The sequence below is a fragment of the Meles meles genome, chromosome 3 (genome assembly GCF_922984935.1).
Source record: "Meles meles chromosome 3, mMelMel3.1 paternal haplotype, whole genome shotgun sequence".
Taxonomy (NCBI): Eukaryota; Metazoa; Chordata; class Mammalia; order Carnivora; family Mustelidae; genus Meles; species Meles meles.
This window is the reverse complement of record NC_060068.1, coordinates 34,767,203-34,785,165: the sequence shown is the minus strand read 5'-3', so window position 1 is coordinate 34,785,165 and position 17,963 is coordinate 34,767,203. Positions and strand designations below refer to the sequence as shown.

Sequence of the window (17,963 nt, the reverse complement as noted above, 5' to 3'; positions counted from 1 at the left end):
GGGGACCTCTGGGGTTCTCAGCCAACATGCAGGCGAGCCTGACCCAAGACCCAGGCCTCCAGGCCCTGCTGCTGTCACCTGCCCTAGCCACCTGCAGCTAGGGGGCCAGCACCAGAGGCTGAGGGCTGAGACAAGCCCTTAATGACTGGGCATAGGCAAGGCAGCCTCATTTGGTCCCTGGGGCCCGAGGACCATGAGGCCGGCTAGGACCATGGTCTGACCCCAACCTGGCCTCCCTGCAGCCTGGAACCCAAGATCCCAAGAATGCGGGGGAGATTTGGGCTTGAGATCTGAGAGGCTGCAGCCAGGAGCTATCACCAGGCCCACCCAGAAGCTCCTTCCATGCTCCTGGGCCCAGAGTGCACTTTGGTTCTAAGTCTCAAAAGGAAAAAAACAAAAACAAAAACAAAAACCACTTGAGTCTGTGCACAGGCTGCAGAGGCCATGGGGGCACCTCTGGGGTCTTTGTCATGCACTTACTTCCCCTTCCTCCCTTTGACACATGTCTCTAAGAGGAATCAGGGTCTGAATAGGGCCAGAGGACAGCTTGGGGCCTTTCTCCGTGAGCAGCTAGGGAGGGGTGGTCAGTCGTGATTGCAGGGAAGGTGGTCTGCACAGAGGAAGAGGGAGACCACGTGAGGCCAACAGATATCTTCTTTACAGGCACAGGATCAGAGACATGGGTATGGGACATGGGCCCAGGTAAAGGCCTGCTCTGTGCTTCCCCTGCTCCCTGACACTGGCTGGACCTCAAGCAGCTGAATGGGGCTCCTGGTCAGCCTCCACTGCCAGCTATGGAGGTCCCAGACCTGCCAGCTTGAGGCCCATGTGCAGTGACAGCAGAGCCCCTCCAACCCCCCGGCTCTGCAGCACCCCCACCATTCCACGTGGTCAGTGAGAGCAGGGCTCAACTTCGGCCTAAGACCAGGCCTGCAAAAGGGATGCCTGGGGTCCCCAGGGGGACAACTGGGGTTGGGCTCACCAAGCAGCCTTACCTGTGTCCAGGGCTTGTGGTCCCCCCAGAGGAGGGGGCCTTGGGGTGGGTGGCCGGCGATACACCACATGCACACGGCCCTGCTCAGCCTCCTTGGCCGCCAGCCCCTTCTCCAGGGGCTCGATGAAGAACTCCTCCTCCTCCATACGGATCAGGCCAGCCTGCAGGGCAAAAACAAAATGGTTCAAATTCAAAAAAAAAAAAAAAAAAAAGGTTCAAATTCCCAGAGCACAGCAGACCAAGGATGGGCAGCAGCAAGGATGGTCCTCGGGGACCTCCCACCAGACGAACAGGACCAGAAAGATCTTTCCCGGCACCTCTGTTAGGCAGGCTTGAACTGGGCCAGGGAGGGCACAGACAGGTGATCCCAGAGGTCCCTTCTGCAGAGCTCTTCTAGTCTCTGAGCCCTGGATGGTGGTGAGCCTCATCAGAGAAGAAGCTCTATCTGAGCCATCCCCAACCGACCCCCCAGAAGCCCAAAATCCAAGACAAAGACCCAAACTGCCAACTGGGGACTGAATCTGCCACAGACATGTTCAGGTTGACCCACACAGTATTTTCAAAGTTCTAAACCCAACACTCAACATGATGACATTTCATGTTTCAAAACTGGAATTCCAGTTTCCCTTGCAAAACACAGGCTGACTGGGATGCCTGGGTGGCTCAGATGGTTAAGCATCTGCCTTTGGCCCAGGTCATGATCCCAGGGTCCTGGGATCAAGCCCTGCTTCGGGCTCCTTGCTCAGCCAGGAGCCTGTTTGTTCCTCTGCCTGTCACTCCCGCTGCTTGTACTCTCTCTCTGACAAATAAATAAAATCTAAAAAAGAAAAAAAAAACCATTTAAACAGCAATAAAAATAACTACATAGAGGTCACAAAACATTAAAAACAAGAAACAAAAAAACACAGGCTAACCACAGTGCATGCTGCTGAGCAGTGGATGCCCCGGATGGAGCATGCACCCCTGCAGCTGACAAGAGTCCCTGTGCCCCCAGCATCTATCCCTTCTTATACACTGGGCACCAGCCCAGACTCTACAGCAACTGACCTGCTGCCTCCCCAAGACAGGCCGTAGCCTTTCCCTGCTGGACAGCCCTCACTGGACCCCTGTCCCTGCTGGCTGTTCTATATGTACTCTGGCTGCCAAGGCCCTCAGTCTGCCACTGTCCTCCCAGCCTCTGGCTCACACAACTTACCCCGTGGTTGGGACAGTTCCATCCTGCCAATACAGCCCTCACGGCTGGCCCTCCTCACCTTGGCCATCGGGTAAACTCCCATTCTCTCTTCAACACTTGGCTCAGATCCCCCCCAACTGCCACTGCCCTCAATCACAGGCGCACAGCCCTACCCTCCCTTGGGTCCGCCAGCCATCACTGCCCTGTCTAGCTCCTATGCTTTTGATTTTCCATCTTTTATCCATAAACTGATGATCTCACATTGGGGGCCGCCACTGTGTCGACCTACAGGTGTATTTCCTTGAGATCACACATTTATGACCCACTCGGGTTTGCAGGGGGTGGGTTTACCCATTTTATTGGGATATGATTGACATGTAACAAGATGTGTATAGTTAATGTATACAACTTGATGAGTCTGGGAATGAGCACACACTCATGAAACCACCACCACTGTCAAGAGCATAAACATATCCACCTCTTAAAGTATCCTCTTACCCCCTTTACCACCATATTTTTCCTGGTCAGGACACTTTATATAGTATTGACCTCTCGGCAAATTTTAAGTATGTGATAAAACTTTGTTAGCTATAGGCACTGTGCTGTATAACAGATTTCCAAAACTTACCTGGTGTAACTGAAATTCTGTACCCTTTGACCATTACTTCCCATTCTCCCCTCCCCGCAGCCCCCGGCAACCACCATTCTATTCTCCACCTGCTAGGAGTTTGAGTGCTTATTTAAAGATTTATTTGGGGGCGCCTGAGTGGCTCAGTGGGTTGAAGCCTCTGCCTTTGGCCTGGGTCATGATCCCAGGGCCCTGGGATCGGGCCCCAAGTCAGGCTCTCTGCTAGGCAGGGAGTCTACTTCCCCCCTCTCTCTCTGCCTGCCTCTTTGCCTACTTGTGATCTGTCTGTCAAATAAATAAATAAAATCTTTAAAAAATAATAATAATATTTTATTTATTTATTTGAGAGAGAGAGAAAATGTGGTGGGGGGGAGGGGCAGAAGGAGAGGGAGAGAGAGAATCCCAAGCAGACTCCCCACTGAGTGGAGAGCCCTACAAGGGGCATGATCCCACAATGAGGATATCATGACCTAAGCTGAAACCAAGAGTCAAAGGCTTAACCAACTGAGCCACCCAGGTGCCCTGAGTTTGAGTATTTTTGATTCTATGTTTGTCTTTCTGTGGCTAGCTTCTCTCACTTCGTATTACATCCTCCAGTTTCATCCATGTTGTCCCAAATAGCAGGATCTCCTTCTTTATGAAGGTATATACACACCACATTTATCAACTTGTCATCTACAGATGGACATTTAGGTTGCTCTCATGCCTACTGTGAATAACGCCGTAATGAGTACAGGAGTGCAGATAGCTTTTCAATATTCTGTTTACATTTCTTGCAAACAATTGTTTATTTGAGATCTTTCTTTCTTATCATAGGTATTTATCACTATACACTTTCTTCTTAGAACTGCTTTTGCAGTATTATAGAAGTTCTGGTATGCTGTGTTTCCATTTTTGTTTGTTTCAAGATATTTTCTCAATTTCCCTTTTGATTTCTTCTTTGACCCACTGGTTGTTCAAGAATGTGTTGTTTAATTTCCACATATTTATGAATTTTCCAGTTTTCCTCCTGTTGTTGATTTCTAGTTTAATACCATTGTAATCAGAAAAGTTACTCGGTATGACTTCAGTCTTTGGAGAGAGAGCAAAAGAACGAGAGTGAGAGCACACACACAGAGGGAGGGAGAAGCAGACCCATTGCTGAGGAGGGAGCCTAATGTGGAACTTGATCCCAGAACTCTTGAGATCATGACCTGAGCCACGGCAAACGCTTAACTGACTAAGCCATCCAGGTGCCCCTTCACATGCTCTTATGTTACTAACTAGCACACTCTTGTTTCAGCTTGAAGAAATCTCAGTATTTCTTATAAGGTGGGTCTAGTGAGATGAGCTCTCCTCAGCTCTTGTTTGGCTGGTAAAGTATTGTGCCTTCATTTCTGAAGGACAAGTTTGCAAGATAAAGTATTCTTTGTTGGTAGTTTGTGTTTTGTTTGTTTGTTTGTTTGTTTGTTTTCCTTTCAGCACTCTGAATATATATCCTCCCAGTTTCTTTTGGCCAGCAAAATGTTTGCTGAGAAATCCACTGAGAGCTTTATGGGGGCTATCTTGTAGGAGAGAAATTTTTTCTCTTGCTGCTTTTGAAAATATCTCTTTGTCTTTGATTTTAAACAGTTTTATTATAATGTGTCTCGGAGAAGATCTTTTTAGATTGAAATTTCGGGGTGATCTTCATGAACTTGGATGTCCAAGTCTCTCCCCAGGTTTAGGAACTTCTCAGCCATTATTTCTTTAAATAAACTGTCTGCCCCTTTCTCCTCTCTTCTCTTTCTGGGACTCCAGTAATATGTAGACTGTTTCTCTTAATGGTGTCTCTCTAAGCCCCATAGGCTTTCCTCATTCCTTTTCACTCTCTGGCTCCTCTGACGGGATAATTTAAAATTACCTGCCTTCCAGCTCACTGACTGTTTCTTCTACATGGTCCAGTCTTCTATTGACACTCTCTACTGAATTCTTCACTTCCATCATTGTATTTTTAAGCTCCAAGTTTCTGTTTGGTTCTTTTTCATGTTTTCTATCTCTTTGTTCAACTTTTCATTTTGTTATTGTATTGTTTTCTTGGTTTTTGTTAAACCATGCTCTCTTTAAAGCTCTCCAAGCAACTCTGGAACAATTAATTTGAATTATTAGGTAATTCATGTATCCCCATCCCTTTTCGATCAGTTACTGGGAGTCACTGTGTTCCTTTGATGGTGTCACATTTTTCTGATTCTTGCAAAGGTTTCCATGCATTTTCAGACTTTGTGAACTGACTTCAGGAAGGAAAGACCTTCCCCTGCAGGTGGGAGCATGCTGGGACCTCAGATCTAGTGGGCAAAATCAGGGCATCAACAGCAGGAGGTGTGTGGTGGCTCTGAGTTGAGGGGGAGGCAGGGTAGGTAGGGAGGACATGATGTCCCCTTGGTTTAGGCTGCTAGAATCCACGACATCGACAGCCGCATGGTCTTTGATGAGCACTGCAGGGGTCTGCAAGGGCTACAGGCACTCCTGGGGTGGCATCTCCGAGGTCCAGTGGCTAGGGACCAGGGCAGGCAGTGGTGGTGGCCAGAGTTGGTGGTATGCACACACTCAGATGTGGGGACCAGCTGCAGGTGTCTGTGTAGCGGCGAGGTCTGGTTGTAGATACACACATGAGAAGCACCAGGACTAGCAGCAAGAACCAGAGGCAACTATAGTCACACCAGCAGTTACCAACAACCTGGCTGTCCATGTGCATTCCCATGGCTGCAGGGTCTCACCACAGGTCCACACATGGCAGTGAAGGTTGATGCCACGCCACGTGTCAGGTCAGTGGAATGCCTGTGCACAGCAGGAGGGGCTAGCCCTGTGTTTACCTAGCCGTGGGGGGTCAGCCATAGGGTCTAGGCTGGTGTTTTGCACTCATGCAACCACAGAGGCCCGGGGAGGCTGCTGATGCAGATATCATGCTCAAGGGGATGGGAGGAGGGAGCCAGAGGGATTCAAGCAGCTAATTTCTATGAACGTGAAAGCCAGTGGGGTGAAAGCTCAGAGGGAAAATCTGCAGGGGTCCGCAGCAGCTGTGCTGGCCATCAGTTTCCTCTGCAGCAAAAGCTGCTGGTGTCCCTTGCGCAGCAGACAACCGAGAACCATGGTCACCTCTCATGCTGGTAACCTCAGCCCTTCTTGTTCCTAGCTATCTCTATACATCTCAGCTTCACTGGTTTCTGGATGGGGTGACATGGTTTCTAGTCCTTTGTTCATCACCCAGTCAGAGGCTGGGGAAGCTGCTTGCTCACCCCACTCTCCCTTTCCTGGTATGGGAAACTCTTCCGTGCTGTGGAGTTCCCTCTTGGCACTGAGCAGTGCTGGCCTGGGGGACGAGATGACGTAAACAACATGAAGCTGCCTTCCTTCTCGTCTTGCACTGTTTTTCTCGGGGTTTTTGTTCTACTGTGTTGCTAAAATTTCTTAAGTGGACTCCAGGGCTCTCCCAGAGATGTTGTTTGTGGACAGCTGCCTAATTATTCATCTTTGTTGGGGGATGGAGCCTAAATCCCCTCCTCTGCCAACTTGGTGACCTCATGCAGAGCTTTTTAAAAGCTTAAATTAGTTGATCCAACTTAAGAATCAGAGGATTTCACATAAACGACCAGATTTTCAAATTCTCTCAAAACACTGGAAAAGCCGGCAGTTCCTGTTACCCATCTGACACACCAGCGGAGCTGGTACTGGCCAGGAGTTCCCTCAGGTTCTCCTCTCAAGCCTCCAGAGAGAGCACAACCCTGCCAACACCTTGACTTTGGCCTCCACACCTGTGAAAGAATAAGTTTCTCTTGTTTTCAGTAATGTGTTATATCAGCTGCAGGAAACTAGTACAGGGTCCCAGTGGGCAGTGGGAGGAAGGAGGTAGCCATTCTCTAAGGGGCACAAGATGAGAGAAGCAGGAGCGGCAGCCCCGCTGAAGACATGGGTTTTCAGCGTCTTAGGCTTCCAGGGAAGGGGTCCAAGATGCAGAGGAAGTGTAGGAGCCAGAGAGCTATGGGGGCCAAGACTGGGGTGCCAAGGTCACCAGTCCGTGGGAGGAGAGAGAGGAGGTCAGACCCAAGGGAACTCTGCAGGCCCCCACACTCTGATTCATGCCTAGATCACAGGGTCCTGCCAGGCCACGCGGGGAGTGAGCAAGTGCTTGCAGATGAGTGAATAAATAACCCCAAAACAATGGGACATGTTCTCTGAGAAACAGACAGGAAGGGCTGGGACACCATGGGCCATCCCCTTCCACCGCCCTGTGGGTGAGGTGGACAAGAGCATCAGTTACTTCCTCTCTAGTGCCACTGTGGTTTGGGGGCAGATTAGTGTCTCAAACCATCTTATTAACAGAACCCATTCAAGTACAAGTGGGAATGGATCGCGGCGTTCCGGGATCCCAGCACCGTTGCTCTCTGGCCAGGTGACCTCAGCCAAGACACGAAGGCCTCCTGGGCCTAATAAAGAGAGTTGGCCACCCCTCCCCCTCACATGGCTGCTGCAGGAGCACATGCAGCCTGGGCCACAGAACAAGGGCATAGGTGCTCTGCAACCCACGTGATGACATCTACCTGCTTGCTCTCCAAATGAAAGAACTGAGACCGAGGGGTGCTGGGGACATACAGGGTCTAGGAATCAGACCCCAGCCCCAGGTGGAAGGAGCATCTCCTGGGTGGGCCCCTGGGCCAGACCAGGCCTACTATGGCAATTAGGGCAGGACAACAGGACATCAGCAAACAACAAGGCAACCCCCCTCACCTGGAGGAACCCTTGCACCCCAGGGTGGGGGCCATCTACGCCACAGGCCTACAGCGCTGGGGTTATTCTGGAGGGACCCAATGTGGCAATGACACAGAATTCAATCTGGTGAGGAGCAGCCCTCTCTGACCTTGGAGATCCCAGGACAGCTAGAGGTCTCCCTCTATGCCAGGGCTCAGGGTCTCCTCCCTAGCTGGCCTCCAGGCAGATTGACCCAAGGGCATTGAATCTATTGGATTCTGTCTTGGGCCTTGCCAGCGTCAGGAAACCAGGGCCCTAGCTGGCCCAGCTGCCTGGCAGGGACCCTCCCAAATGCCCATCTGAAGGGCACTAGAGCTCACTGAGATCAATTTGAAGTACGATGCCAGGTTACTCAGATTTCCTCATGAAACCAGAGACCTCTAACTGAAAGGACTCACAAACGGACAAGTCAGACATTCCTCACTGGCATCAACCCATCCCTTTCAGGTATGGTGGGATGCAAACACGGATGTCAGAGGGATGAGCATGGGTGGTCCCTGCCCAAGACCAGTGGCTGACTGCAGTGAGTCCAGAGGCTGACCATCTGAGACTGCACAGCCTGCCCACCTTGAAACCAGCACTGCTGGCCCAGGACCAGTGCATGACTACCTAAGACCAGCATTGGGTCACCCATCCAGACCACTAGCCAGAATAAGCCCGGTGAGGGGCTCTTCAGAAAGCAAGTGGGGTGCATTTCCTTGCCTGATTTTCAAGCATCTTAATTATGCATCTGTCTCAAAATCTGCAAAAGACAACTGACAAGAGAGCAAGGTATGGAATGTGGGCTCTGTTTTACGGAGTTGTTTTCCAGGACTCTGATTTCCCTGCTGCCAGTAGCGAGTGTATCTATTTCTACATGTAATTTTTATTAATAAGAATCGGTTTCTTCTCCCCATTTAATAAATATGAAAGAAGTCCCTGAAGCACACTGGTCTGAAGGGCTCTCAGTCAGGAGCCCATATGTGTCTGTCCAGCCTGGTGTCCCCTGGCAGCACTGACACCCCGACGTTGGCTCTCACCCCAAATCCACTCTGCTCTTAAATTCTGTAATTCTGTGACTGTCTGCCCACCCCAGCCAGGAGGGAGGCTCACAGGGAGGACTCAGGTGCTACTGCAGGGGCCTGGAACCTGGCCCTTTAGTCATCAGATCAACTCACTAGTTCTCTGAACCAGGTGAATTATCAGATGCCTGCCTTATTCCTTCTTTCTAGGCCCTAAGCTCTGTTCCTTTGCTGTTTGGTTTATGACAAAGTAGTCACTAGGAAGGAAAATGAAGAGTTAAAAAATTTAGAAGAATCTAGAGGCTTAACAGATTTCCTGTTACTTTGAATTTTAAAGTGTTCACAACACTGACATTCTGAGAGCCAGGGTCTCACTGGGAAGCAAGCATGCCTCCTGTTCCCCTCTGCAGGGCAGCCAGGTCACTGTCCTCACCGGCTCCTTCAGTGGGAGCCACAGGCTGGGGCAGGCAGCAGGATCCCACGTGTGTGTGACGGGGACCAAGGCTGTCGCTCAATCTTGTCATTCTTTAACCTCCCGTACCAAGACTGTCGGGTGCCTGTCAAGGTTGCAGCAGTGACAATTGAGAATAGAAAAAAAGAAAGAAGCTGGTCCAAACACAGAAGGATCCAGACTCTGACAGAGGGCAAGGCAGCACATGTCTGCATCAGCTTGCTGTCACCCAAAGCTCGACTTTGGGTGAACACACACACCCACACGTGCACACACACACACATGTGTACTTGCCACAGGAATCCCCCCAAGTGCTGGCATGTGGTAAGGTTTCCATTCCTGGAGCTATTTTAGCTCTGACACAACCAAATCCCTTCCTCTCTCCTCCCTTTTCATAATGATGGTCTAGTGGGTGAACTGCCAAAATGGGATCCGTCATCTCTGGGGCATCCTTCCCCTCCCAGCCACCTGGGGAAGATGAGGGTGGTCCTGAAGCTTTATGGGGGTGGGGGCACTAGACCCCAACCACCACACACAAGCATCAGAACTAAAGCCCCATGGGGTTCGAGCCACTCTGTCCCAACCAGCCGGGGCTCCTTCACAGTTCAGCCCCATAGAGGATATTCTACACACTCATTTTTCTACTTTTCCAAAAGGGGCACCAGCCATCTGTGGGGGACACTGGCCACCAGCAAGCAAGAGCAAGCCCACAGAAACATTTGTCCTCTCCCCTGCACCTCCATCCACTATGGCTCTGTACCTTCCAGAATAGCCCCTTCTGGAAGAGTCCATCTGTGGATGCCCTTGGGGCAGAGTCCCTGCCTCTCCTGCTCTCTGCCTCATTTGGCGGCCCCCTGTCAGGACCTTGCCATATGCTATCCAAACCTCCTTCCTCATGAGGAGCCCTCCCCACCACAGTGTGGAGGCTAGAGTTTGTCCCCCCTCCCAGCACCCCCCCCCCCCGCCAAGCTGGAGGGGAGGCTGTCACCAGAGCCAGGCCTTGTAGTGTTTTCCCCAGTCAAGTGACTGCAGACAGGTCACTGAGTACCCCAGTCCTGAGCCTGTGTACCATAGAACCTTGATAACTTCACCCAGCAGGCCCTGCCCTTTCTTGGGCCTGGTTTCAGGCTCCTCAAGATAACTTTGCTCCAGGAAAATCCCTCTTTTGTCCAAAACTACCCAAGTTCGGTTTCCGATGCTCAAAATCATGAAGTCCCCAAAGACATGTGCCCCCAATGCCAATCTCCATACCCAGCTGGGTGCTAAGGAAAGCTGAACCCCACTTTGAAGAACAGGAAGGAGGGAGAGACCAGCCCTCTCTTTGGGAGCAAAGACCAGCCCGGTCTTTGCTGGAGCAAACACTGGATACACAGCCAGAAGAGCTAGCTTCAAATCCTGGTCTGAGGCCAGTCCTGTGCCCTCTGCAACCTAGTTCCCTCATCAGCAAAGTGAGGAGCTGGGCCAGGTGACTTGTGAATTAGGCACTGGTCATCTTTCCGTAATTCCAACAGGACCTACGAGAGCTCCAGTACAAAGATGCCAAACAAACAGTCAAGAGCAGAAAACCCTCTCCTCCCCTGGACCACTACCTCTGCCTACAAAAGAAAGGCCATGGCCTCCCTGGGGGCCACAGCAGCTCACTATCCATCCTTGAGCAGACCTCCACGTGCCCCACTCTTTGCCTGGGATCCCCACTCTGTGCCTCAATGTGGCAAGCCTTGGCCCTTCATTCCTAAGGGGTGTGCTGGTATCTGAGTGACGCCTGGGCTTGAGTCCCCACTGTACACCAGGTGTTCTACAGAGGTCAAATATGATGCCATTTCAAACCTCCCTAAAATTCCATAAGGTGGATCATTCCATTTCTAACAGACTCTAAGGCCTAAGGCTCAAGGAAGTTAAACTACTAGATCAGATCTCCCAGTGGGGCAGAAGTAGGTTTGGGAACACAGGCCTGCCCCCCCAACACCGGCCCACAGGAGATCCAGTGGTGGGGGGGACACCAAGCTCCCACATTCTCTTCAATACCATCACAACTCTTCACCATAACCAGTTTTGTTAAATGCTAGCTGTAGGCTAAGACTCTGAGCCTGAATCCTGATCTCTCTCTGTTCCAGAAAAATTAAAGAGGCATTAAAGACCTGTTAGCATCAAACTGAGCCTCTCTTTGACTCAATCTTAAAGTTTAAAATAGAATTGAGAGAGGAATAACTTTCTCACTGTGAGACTTGTGCTTTTTTAATACATAACAGCTTTACTGAGCTATAATTCACATATCATACAATTCACCCACTTACACAGCATATAATTCAACCATCACCACAATCAATTTTAGAACATTTTTATCACCCCTCCCGAAAAAACCCCCGTATACATTAGCAGTCACTCCCATAATCCCCCAATGTCTCCCCCCACACATGCACAAGTGTGTGGAAACCACTGATCTATTTTCTGTCTCTACAGATTTACTTATTCTGGACATGTCCTATAAACAGAATCATATAGTATGTGATCTTTTGTGGCTAGCTTCATTCACCTAACATCATGTTTTCAAGATTCCCATGCTGTAAAATATGTCAAGACTTAAATTCCTGTCTTATTATCAACTAATATTCTGTTGTACAGATATGCCACATTTTATTTATCCATTCGCTGGTTGATAGACCTTTGTGTTGTTTCAACTCTTTGGCTCTTGTGAATCATGCTCCTTTGAACATTCACGCGCAAGTTTTGTGTGTGGACAGAGGTTCTCCTTTCTCGTGGGGATATACCTAGAAGTGGAATTGCTAGGTCACAGGGTAACCCTATGCCACACCGTTTCCTGAAAGCAGCCACACCATTTTACGGTCCCACCGGCAGGGAATGAGGGAGCAGCACTTCTGATTTCTCCACAGCCAACACTTGTTCTCACTTATCTTGTTTCTTCTAGCCAACCTTGTGGGGAGTGGCATCCCCCTGGGGTTCTGAGGTGACTTTCCCTGATGACGGAAGATGTGATGAATCTGCTTATTAGCCATGTTTCTTTTCTCTGGAAAAATGACTACCCAGACCCACTGCTCATTTTGCAATCAGATTATTTTCATCTTTTCATTGACTAGTAAAAGCTTTTCACATAGATACAAGACCCTGCAGGATTTGCAAACATTTCCTCTCATTTTGTAAGTTGTCTTTTCACTTTCTTGATGGTATTCTTTGAAGTTATAAAGGGTGTTTCTTACATCCAACTTACTTATTTCTCTTTTGTTGTTTGTGATTTGGTGTCCTATCTAAGGTTTTGCCTAATCCAAAAGAATGAAGACCTACTCCTCTATTCGTTAAGAGGTTTAGCTCTTACCTTTAGATCTATAATCCATTTTGAGTTAATTTTTTATAGGGTATGAGGCAGGAGTCCAGATTCATTCTTTTGCATGTGGATGTCCAATGGTCTCAGCACCATTTGTCGATGAGACTATTTTGTCCTCCATCGAAACGTCTTGGCATCCTTGTCAAAAACCAATGTGAAGATTTATTTCTGGATCCTCAGTTCTGCTTCGTTGATCTGTACATCTATCCCTCCGCCAGTACCACACAGTCTTGATTACTGTAGTTTTGTAGTAAGTATGGAAATTAGAAAGGGTTGAGTCCTCTCTGTTCTTTTTCAATGTTGTTTGACTATTCTGGTCTCTTATCTTTCCATATAAACTTTAGGGAGCACCTTGTCCATTTCTGCCAAGAAGCCAGCTAGGATTTTGATTGGATCCAGCGGTTTTTTTTTTTAATGTCTAGTTTTGGGCCACATTAATCCATCTCGCCTAATGCTTAGGGAATAATGGCCTTGAGAGAACACTGCCTTAAACAGCAAGAGATTGGGATGGGAACCAGAAGTCTGCAAACTAACCAGGTGCCTGACCTTGAGCAAGTCAAGAGACTCCAGGAGCAGGGGACGAGGAGGCACTCTGCCCCACTTCTGCTGATGGACAGAGTCCTCTCCATGGCATCTGTCTCAGCTGTGCTTTACATCGCTCCCCCATCATTCCTCTCTAGCTACTTTATGCAACCCAGGCTTGATTTCAAAATCAAGTTTCCACAAATAGGGAAATCTCAGATTGAAAGAATCAGAACTGGCCTCTGCATCCATTCCACTGTAATAATTATGATTACAAACCAGATGTTGTTTTACCATACATTCTGGAAAGGAAAGCTATCCAACATCAAAAATATTTCCTAATTCGACTTAAATAAGTTGGGGCAAAAACTGTCAAAATAAGTCAATAAAAATGAAAGAGAGGGCCCAGGAGGGATGAAAGAAGTAGCTTAATTGCAATAAATTTCTTAATCTTCCATAGAAAGATCAACAGTTACTGATAAGCTGCTACAGTTGATAATTATTGGTTTAAGAATCTTACTTGAAATTACAAAAGCCACAAACTATAAAACTAATAAATACCCTCCAAATTCCTGGAAATGAAGGAGATTTGATTATATAGTAAATGCATAAGACTAGAAAGGTAAGAACAGAAACAGAAGAACAGAAAAACATAAAAAGTAAATAAGATGATCAAAGTAACAACACATTTGTTATAACAATAAACGTAAATGGTTGGATTGCTTTCAAAAATCTCTTTGACTCGCAAAAAAGTTAGATTTTACAAATTTATGTTAGGTCTGAAGAGTTTTGCAGATGAGACTTTTTACCACTTAAGGAACAAATACACCCGATGTACTGTTGACTAAGAAAGGTTGGCCCAATCAAAAGAAATGAAATCATGCCATTTGCGACAACGTGGATAGAACTAGAGCGTATCATGCTTAGTGAAATAAGTCAATCGGAGAAAGACAACTATCATATGATCTCCCTGATATGAGGACATGGAGAAGCAACATGGGGGGGTAGGGGGATAGGAGAAGAATAAATGAAACAAGATGGGATTGGGAGGGAGACAAACCATAAATGACTCTTAATCTCACAAAACAAACTGGGGGTTGCTGGGGGGAGGTGGGATTGGGAGAGGGGGAGGGGGCTATGGACATTGGGGAGGGTAAGTGCTATTGTGAGTGCTGTGAAGTGTGTAAACCTGGCGATTCACAGACCTGTACCCCTGGGGATAAAAATACATTATATGTTTATTAAAAAAAAAAATTTGGAAGGGGAGGCGAACCATAAGAGACTATGGACTCTGAAAAACAACCTGAGGGTTTTGAAGGGTCAGGGGTGGGAGGTTGGGGGAACAGGTGGTGGGTAATGGGGAGGGCACGTTTTGCATGGAGCACTGGGTGTTGTGCAAAAAGAATGAATACTGTTACGCTGAAAAAATAAATAAAATGAAAAAAAAAAAAAAAAGAAAGGTTGGCCCAGTGCCAGTGTGATGCTCTTGGGTAAAATCACATATATCTCTGTGCCAAATGTTAGCTGAGCCTAACAAATAAAGGCATGACCAACCAAGTCACTCTCCTTCAATTCCAATGCTGACTTCGGCACTGGCTGTGTGGACTCTCAGCCTCAGTGCTGCAAAATGAGGGTAATGGTATTTGCACAACTGATGTGAGGGTTAAATGAGATATAGCACTCAGCACAGTGCCTAGGACACTAGCCGGTTATTATTATTATCATTAACATGAAATGAAAAGGGCCTGGAAACGTGTGACAAAGAGTTAACAGTGTTAAGGTTTGCAGTGGGTTCTGCTTTTTTATTGGTATTTTTTGTATTTTTTGAGATGTTTACGAAGGACTTGTATCAACGGGTTCAAAGAAAGGACGAGGGGGCAGGAAGAGAAAGCTAAGGGAGTAAAATAGGATAGACAAGATGCCAGCAAGTGCCTCCCGGAAGCAGTGCAGGGGCTGGCCTGACAGTCTTCCCACTAAATGAGGCAGGACCAGGGTGGCTCCCATGGGAGCTGGCCTGTCCAGCCTGTGAGAGTCCAGACTGTCCCATACTTGGCCTCTGAGCACATCAGCGCCACAGACGGCCTCCAGGAAATGGAACTGGCTTCCCAGCCTGGCGAAGGCAGAAAGGTCAGTGGGTCAGGCTCAGACCCTGGGACCACGACAGGCCTGCCCATCTATCACAAGAACTGTCACCGATCCCTGACAGATGCTCTAGCTGACATTTCCCAGGTCTCGCTCAGCACGAAGACCACATCAGGGAATGTCCCCAGTCACAAATTAACATTCACATAAATAACAAGGCGCTCTCCACTAAAAAAGAAAAATGACTCTTGCTGCAGGAACATTTGCCAAAATATCAAAAAGTGGAATTTTTCTTTCTGAGCTCCCATATCTCACCAGCTGGGCCCCAGCAGACTGTGGCCTTGAGACATGAAGTGGAGGAGAGCTCACAAAATAAGATCCCAGCTCCTCGTTCAAGGTCCTGCTGACAGCCCCTTCCTTTGGCTGGTATCTTCCCTGGGGCAGCCCAGTGCCCACAACACACATACCAGCTGGAATCCAACATCTTTGCCCATCAGGACTCCCTACCTCCTTGAAGGCTGTGCACACCTACCCTTCCACCCGTCCTGACTTGGCTGGAAGCCAGCACTTCTGAGCTCCTCCACCCCAGCTTGGTCCCGACAGAACGTACATGGGTGGGTCAAGGTCCTAGTGGGCAGGGCACTGGTCTAGCAGCACCAATGTATGCTTTCTTTCTAAATATGTGTTATTTGGGGTACTAAGGGTCATTGTGAGGGGCTAACACCCCCATAAATGATGTTAACTGGTGACAGGGACCTTGGGCCAAAGTGTCACCAGTCATGTGCACCCAGAGAACCCCGGGACCCACAGACATGGCCACCCAGCCATTCCAGACCCCCAGAAGACTCATCCTGGTAAGCAAAACCCACAAAGTCCTACTGCAGGGCCCACAGGCCTGAGGACCCCAGGACCATTCCTCAGCATTCACCTAGGCTCGCTCCACATCTGCCTACTACAGTGCTCTGAGAAAACTGCCAACGTATCTTCCCTCAGGACAGCAGGGCCAATGCCACCTCCAGCACCTCTGTCTTGGTCTGCTCAGGCTGCCACAACTCAGTACCACGGTCTGGGCCACGTCAGCAACAGAAATGTACTTCTCACCATCCTGGAGGCTAGAAGCCCAAGATCAAGGTGTTTCTTCTGAGGCCTCCTCTCCTTGGTCACCTTTTCCTTGTGTCCTCACATGGTCACTCTTTTGTGTGTGTCTGTGCCCAAACTTCCTCTTCTTATAAGGACACCAGTCATATTGAGCCCAATGTGACCTCATTTTAACTTAATTAATCTCTGGGAAAACCCTATCTCCAAATGGAATCTCATTCTGAGGTGTCCGGGGCTAGGACTTCGATACAGGAATAGGGGGTGGGGACACAATTCAGCCTGGAACAGCCTCGGTGCTCCCATGTCACCTGAATGGCGTGCTGGCTGCTGGCAGGGGTGTTGGGTGGCCCCTGGGTCCTGAAATGACAGAGCTGAGCGGGGCTGCTGTTCAAAGAGCACTCCAGACAGCAGGAAGGAGGGGACCACCTGGGCAGGTCACCCCCTGAATCAGGTAAGAAGAAAGATTTGACTCCAGTGAAGTCGGAGCACGTCCAAGGCTGGCCATGTGCGGCTCCCAACACTCCCCCTCTTGGAGTGGACATTCCAGCCCCTGTGACACAGAGCAGAGGGTGCAGGCCCAGGGGGATGGGAATATGGCATAGCCAGTGCAAGAGGAGCAGGCGGGAGGACCCCACTTTCCAAGCCCCTCTCTAGGGACCAGAAGGAGCCCCGCTCCAGAGCCCCACTGAGAGCAGCTCCAGGCAGGCATCTCTCCTCCATTCCTGCGGAGATGCTGGTTTTACCTCCAGAGGTTAGCTAGGGCTCCTGCCACGGGGTTCTTCATATGCCCTCCACACCCCAAGTCTCAGGGGTCCAGGAGGCCATGTCCTGCTCCTCCAGGAGGGTCCACATGGACAGAGGGAAGACATGGGCTCACCAAGGGTCCAGTGGCCTGGTTGGTGGCCAAAGACTCGTTTGGTGGGCAGGGCTCCTCCACAGGGAGCTATGGGGCAGCTGGCCCCCACAGGAACTGGGCGGCCTCAACCTGGAACCCCTTCACAAAGGTGGTCGGGGTGGGGACAGGGGAGGTCAGTTAAGGCCACGGCAGGAAGCAGGGACCGTAGGCCACGCTCAGAATGGTGAGGGAGAGATGTACTGCCCGGTGGCTATGCCTCACAGAGGTAGAGCAGACACAGAAGCCCTGACGGGGAAAATGCAGGTCTCACTGGGCAATGCTTGCTCATTCCTCCTCTCCCTAAGCCTCAGTTTCTCCCAGAGGTCAAAGGAAGGATTGAGAGGGTGAAACTGGGAATGGAGGGGACCTGACCTCTGTGCCCACATGTGCCGGGTCCCCGGGTCTGGAATTTTTTCAGCAAAAGAGCCTGGCTTATGGTTTTCACTACAGGCCGCCCCTTCCCTGGGTCCCTGGGCTGCCAGCCCCTTTCTGGACATCTCCTGTCCTCACAGGCACAGAGAGCCTGGCTGGTTTCCTTCAAACCCGGCTTCTGTTCCTGCTCAGATCTCTGGGACCTGCCGCGGTATCCAGGGCAGGCTGACCGCCGACCGTCCTCTGCCCGCCTGCCCAGCTGCCGCTCCCGGGGCCGGCAGCCTTCCCAGGGCCTGAGGCTCTCTGCTGCCCCTTCGAGTCCAGATTTCCCAAAACAAAAATCAGGCCATGCCATCTGACGAGGGATCTTGTCTGATTTATTTCTGGGAAGAGCCAGGGCTATAAGGGCCAGGATCTCTGGGCCGTGGCCAGGATGCTCTGCAGGCCTTCAGACGCTCCCCATGCTCTGTCCTCACTTGCTGAGTGTTGTCCAGAGTGAAGTGCTGGGCTCCGGCACGAGCAACCTTGGGATGTTCACTAATTCCAGAGCTAGGACAGCAGCCCACGTGGCCCCGGACTGCTCCGTGGGCTGCAGGAGCCTAGACACGGACCAGAGCTGCAAGGCCAGCAATGACCAAAAGC

General features: G+C 49.7%; 1 protein-coding gene across 1 annotated transcript in view; it reads right to left on the bottom strand.

The window, feature by feature from the left end:
* The window catches only part of ADAMTS2 (ADAM metallopeptidase with thrombospondin type 1 motif 2), a 229,895-nt gene that overhangs the window by 155,568 nt on the left and 56,364 nt on the right, over positions 1-17,963 (bottom strand). Inside the window, exon 3 of the mRNA XM_046000432.1 lies at positions 996-1,155. Within this exon, the coding sequence (XP_045856388.1) occupies positions 996-1,155 (160 nt within the window). The remainder of the gene's footprint in view (positions 1-995; positions 1,156-17,963) is intronic.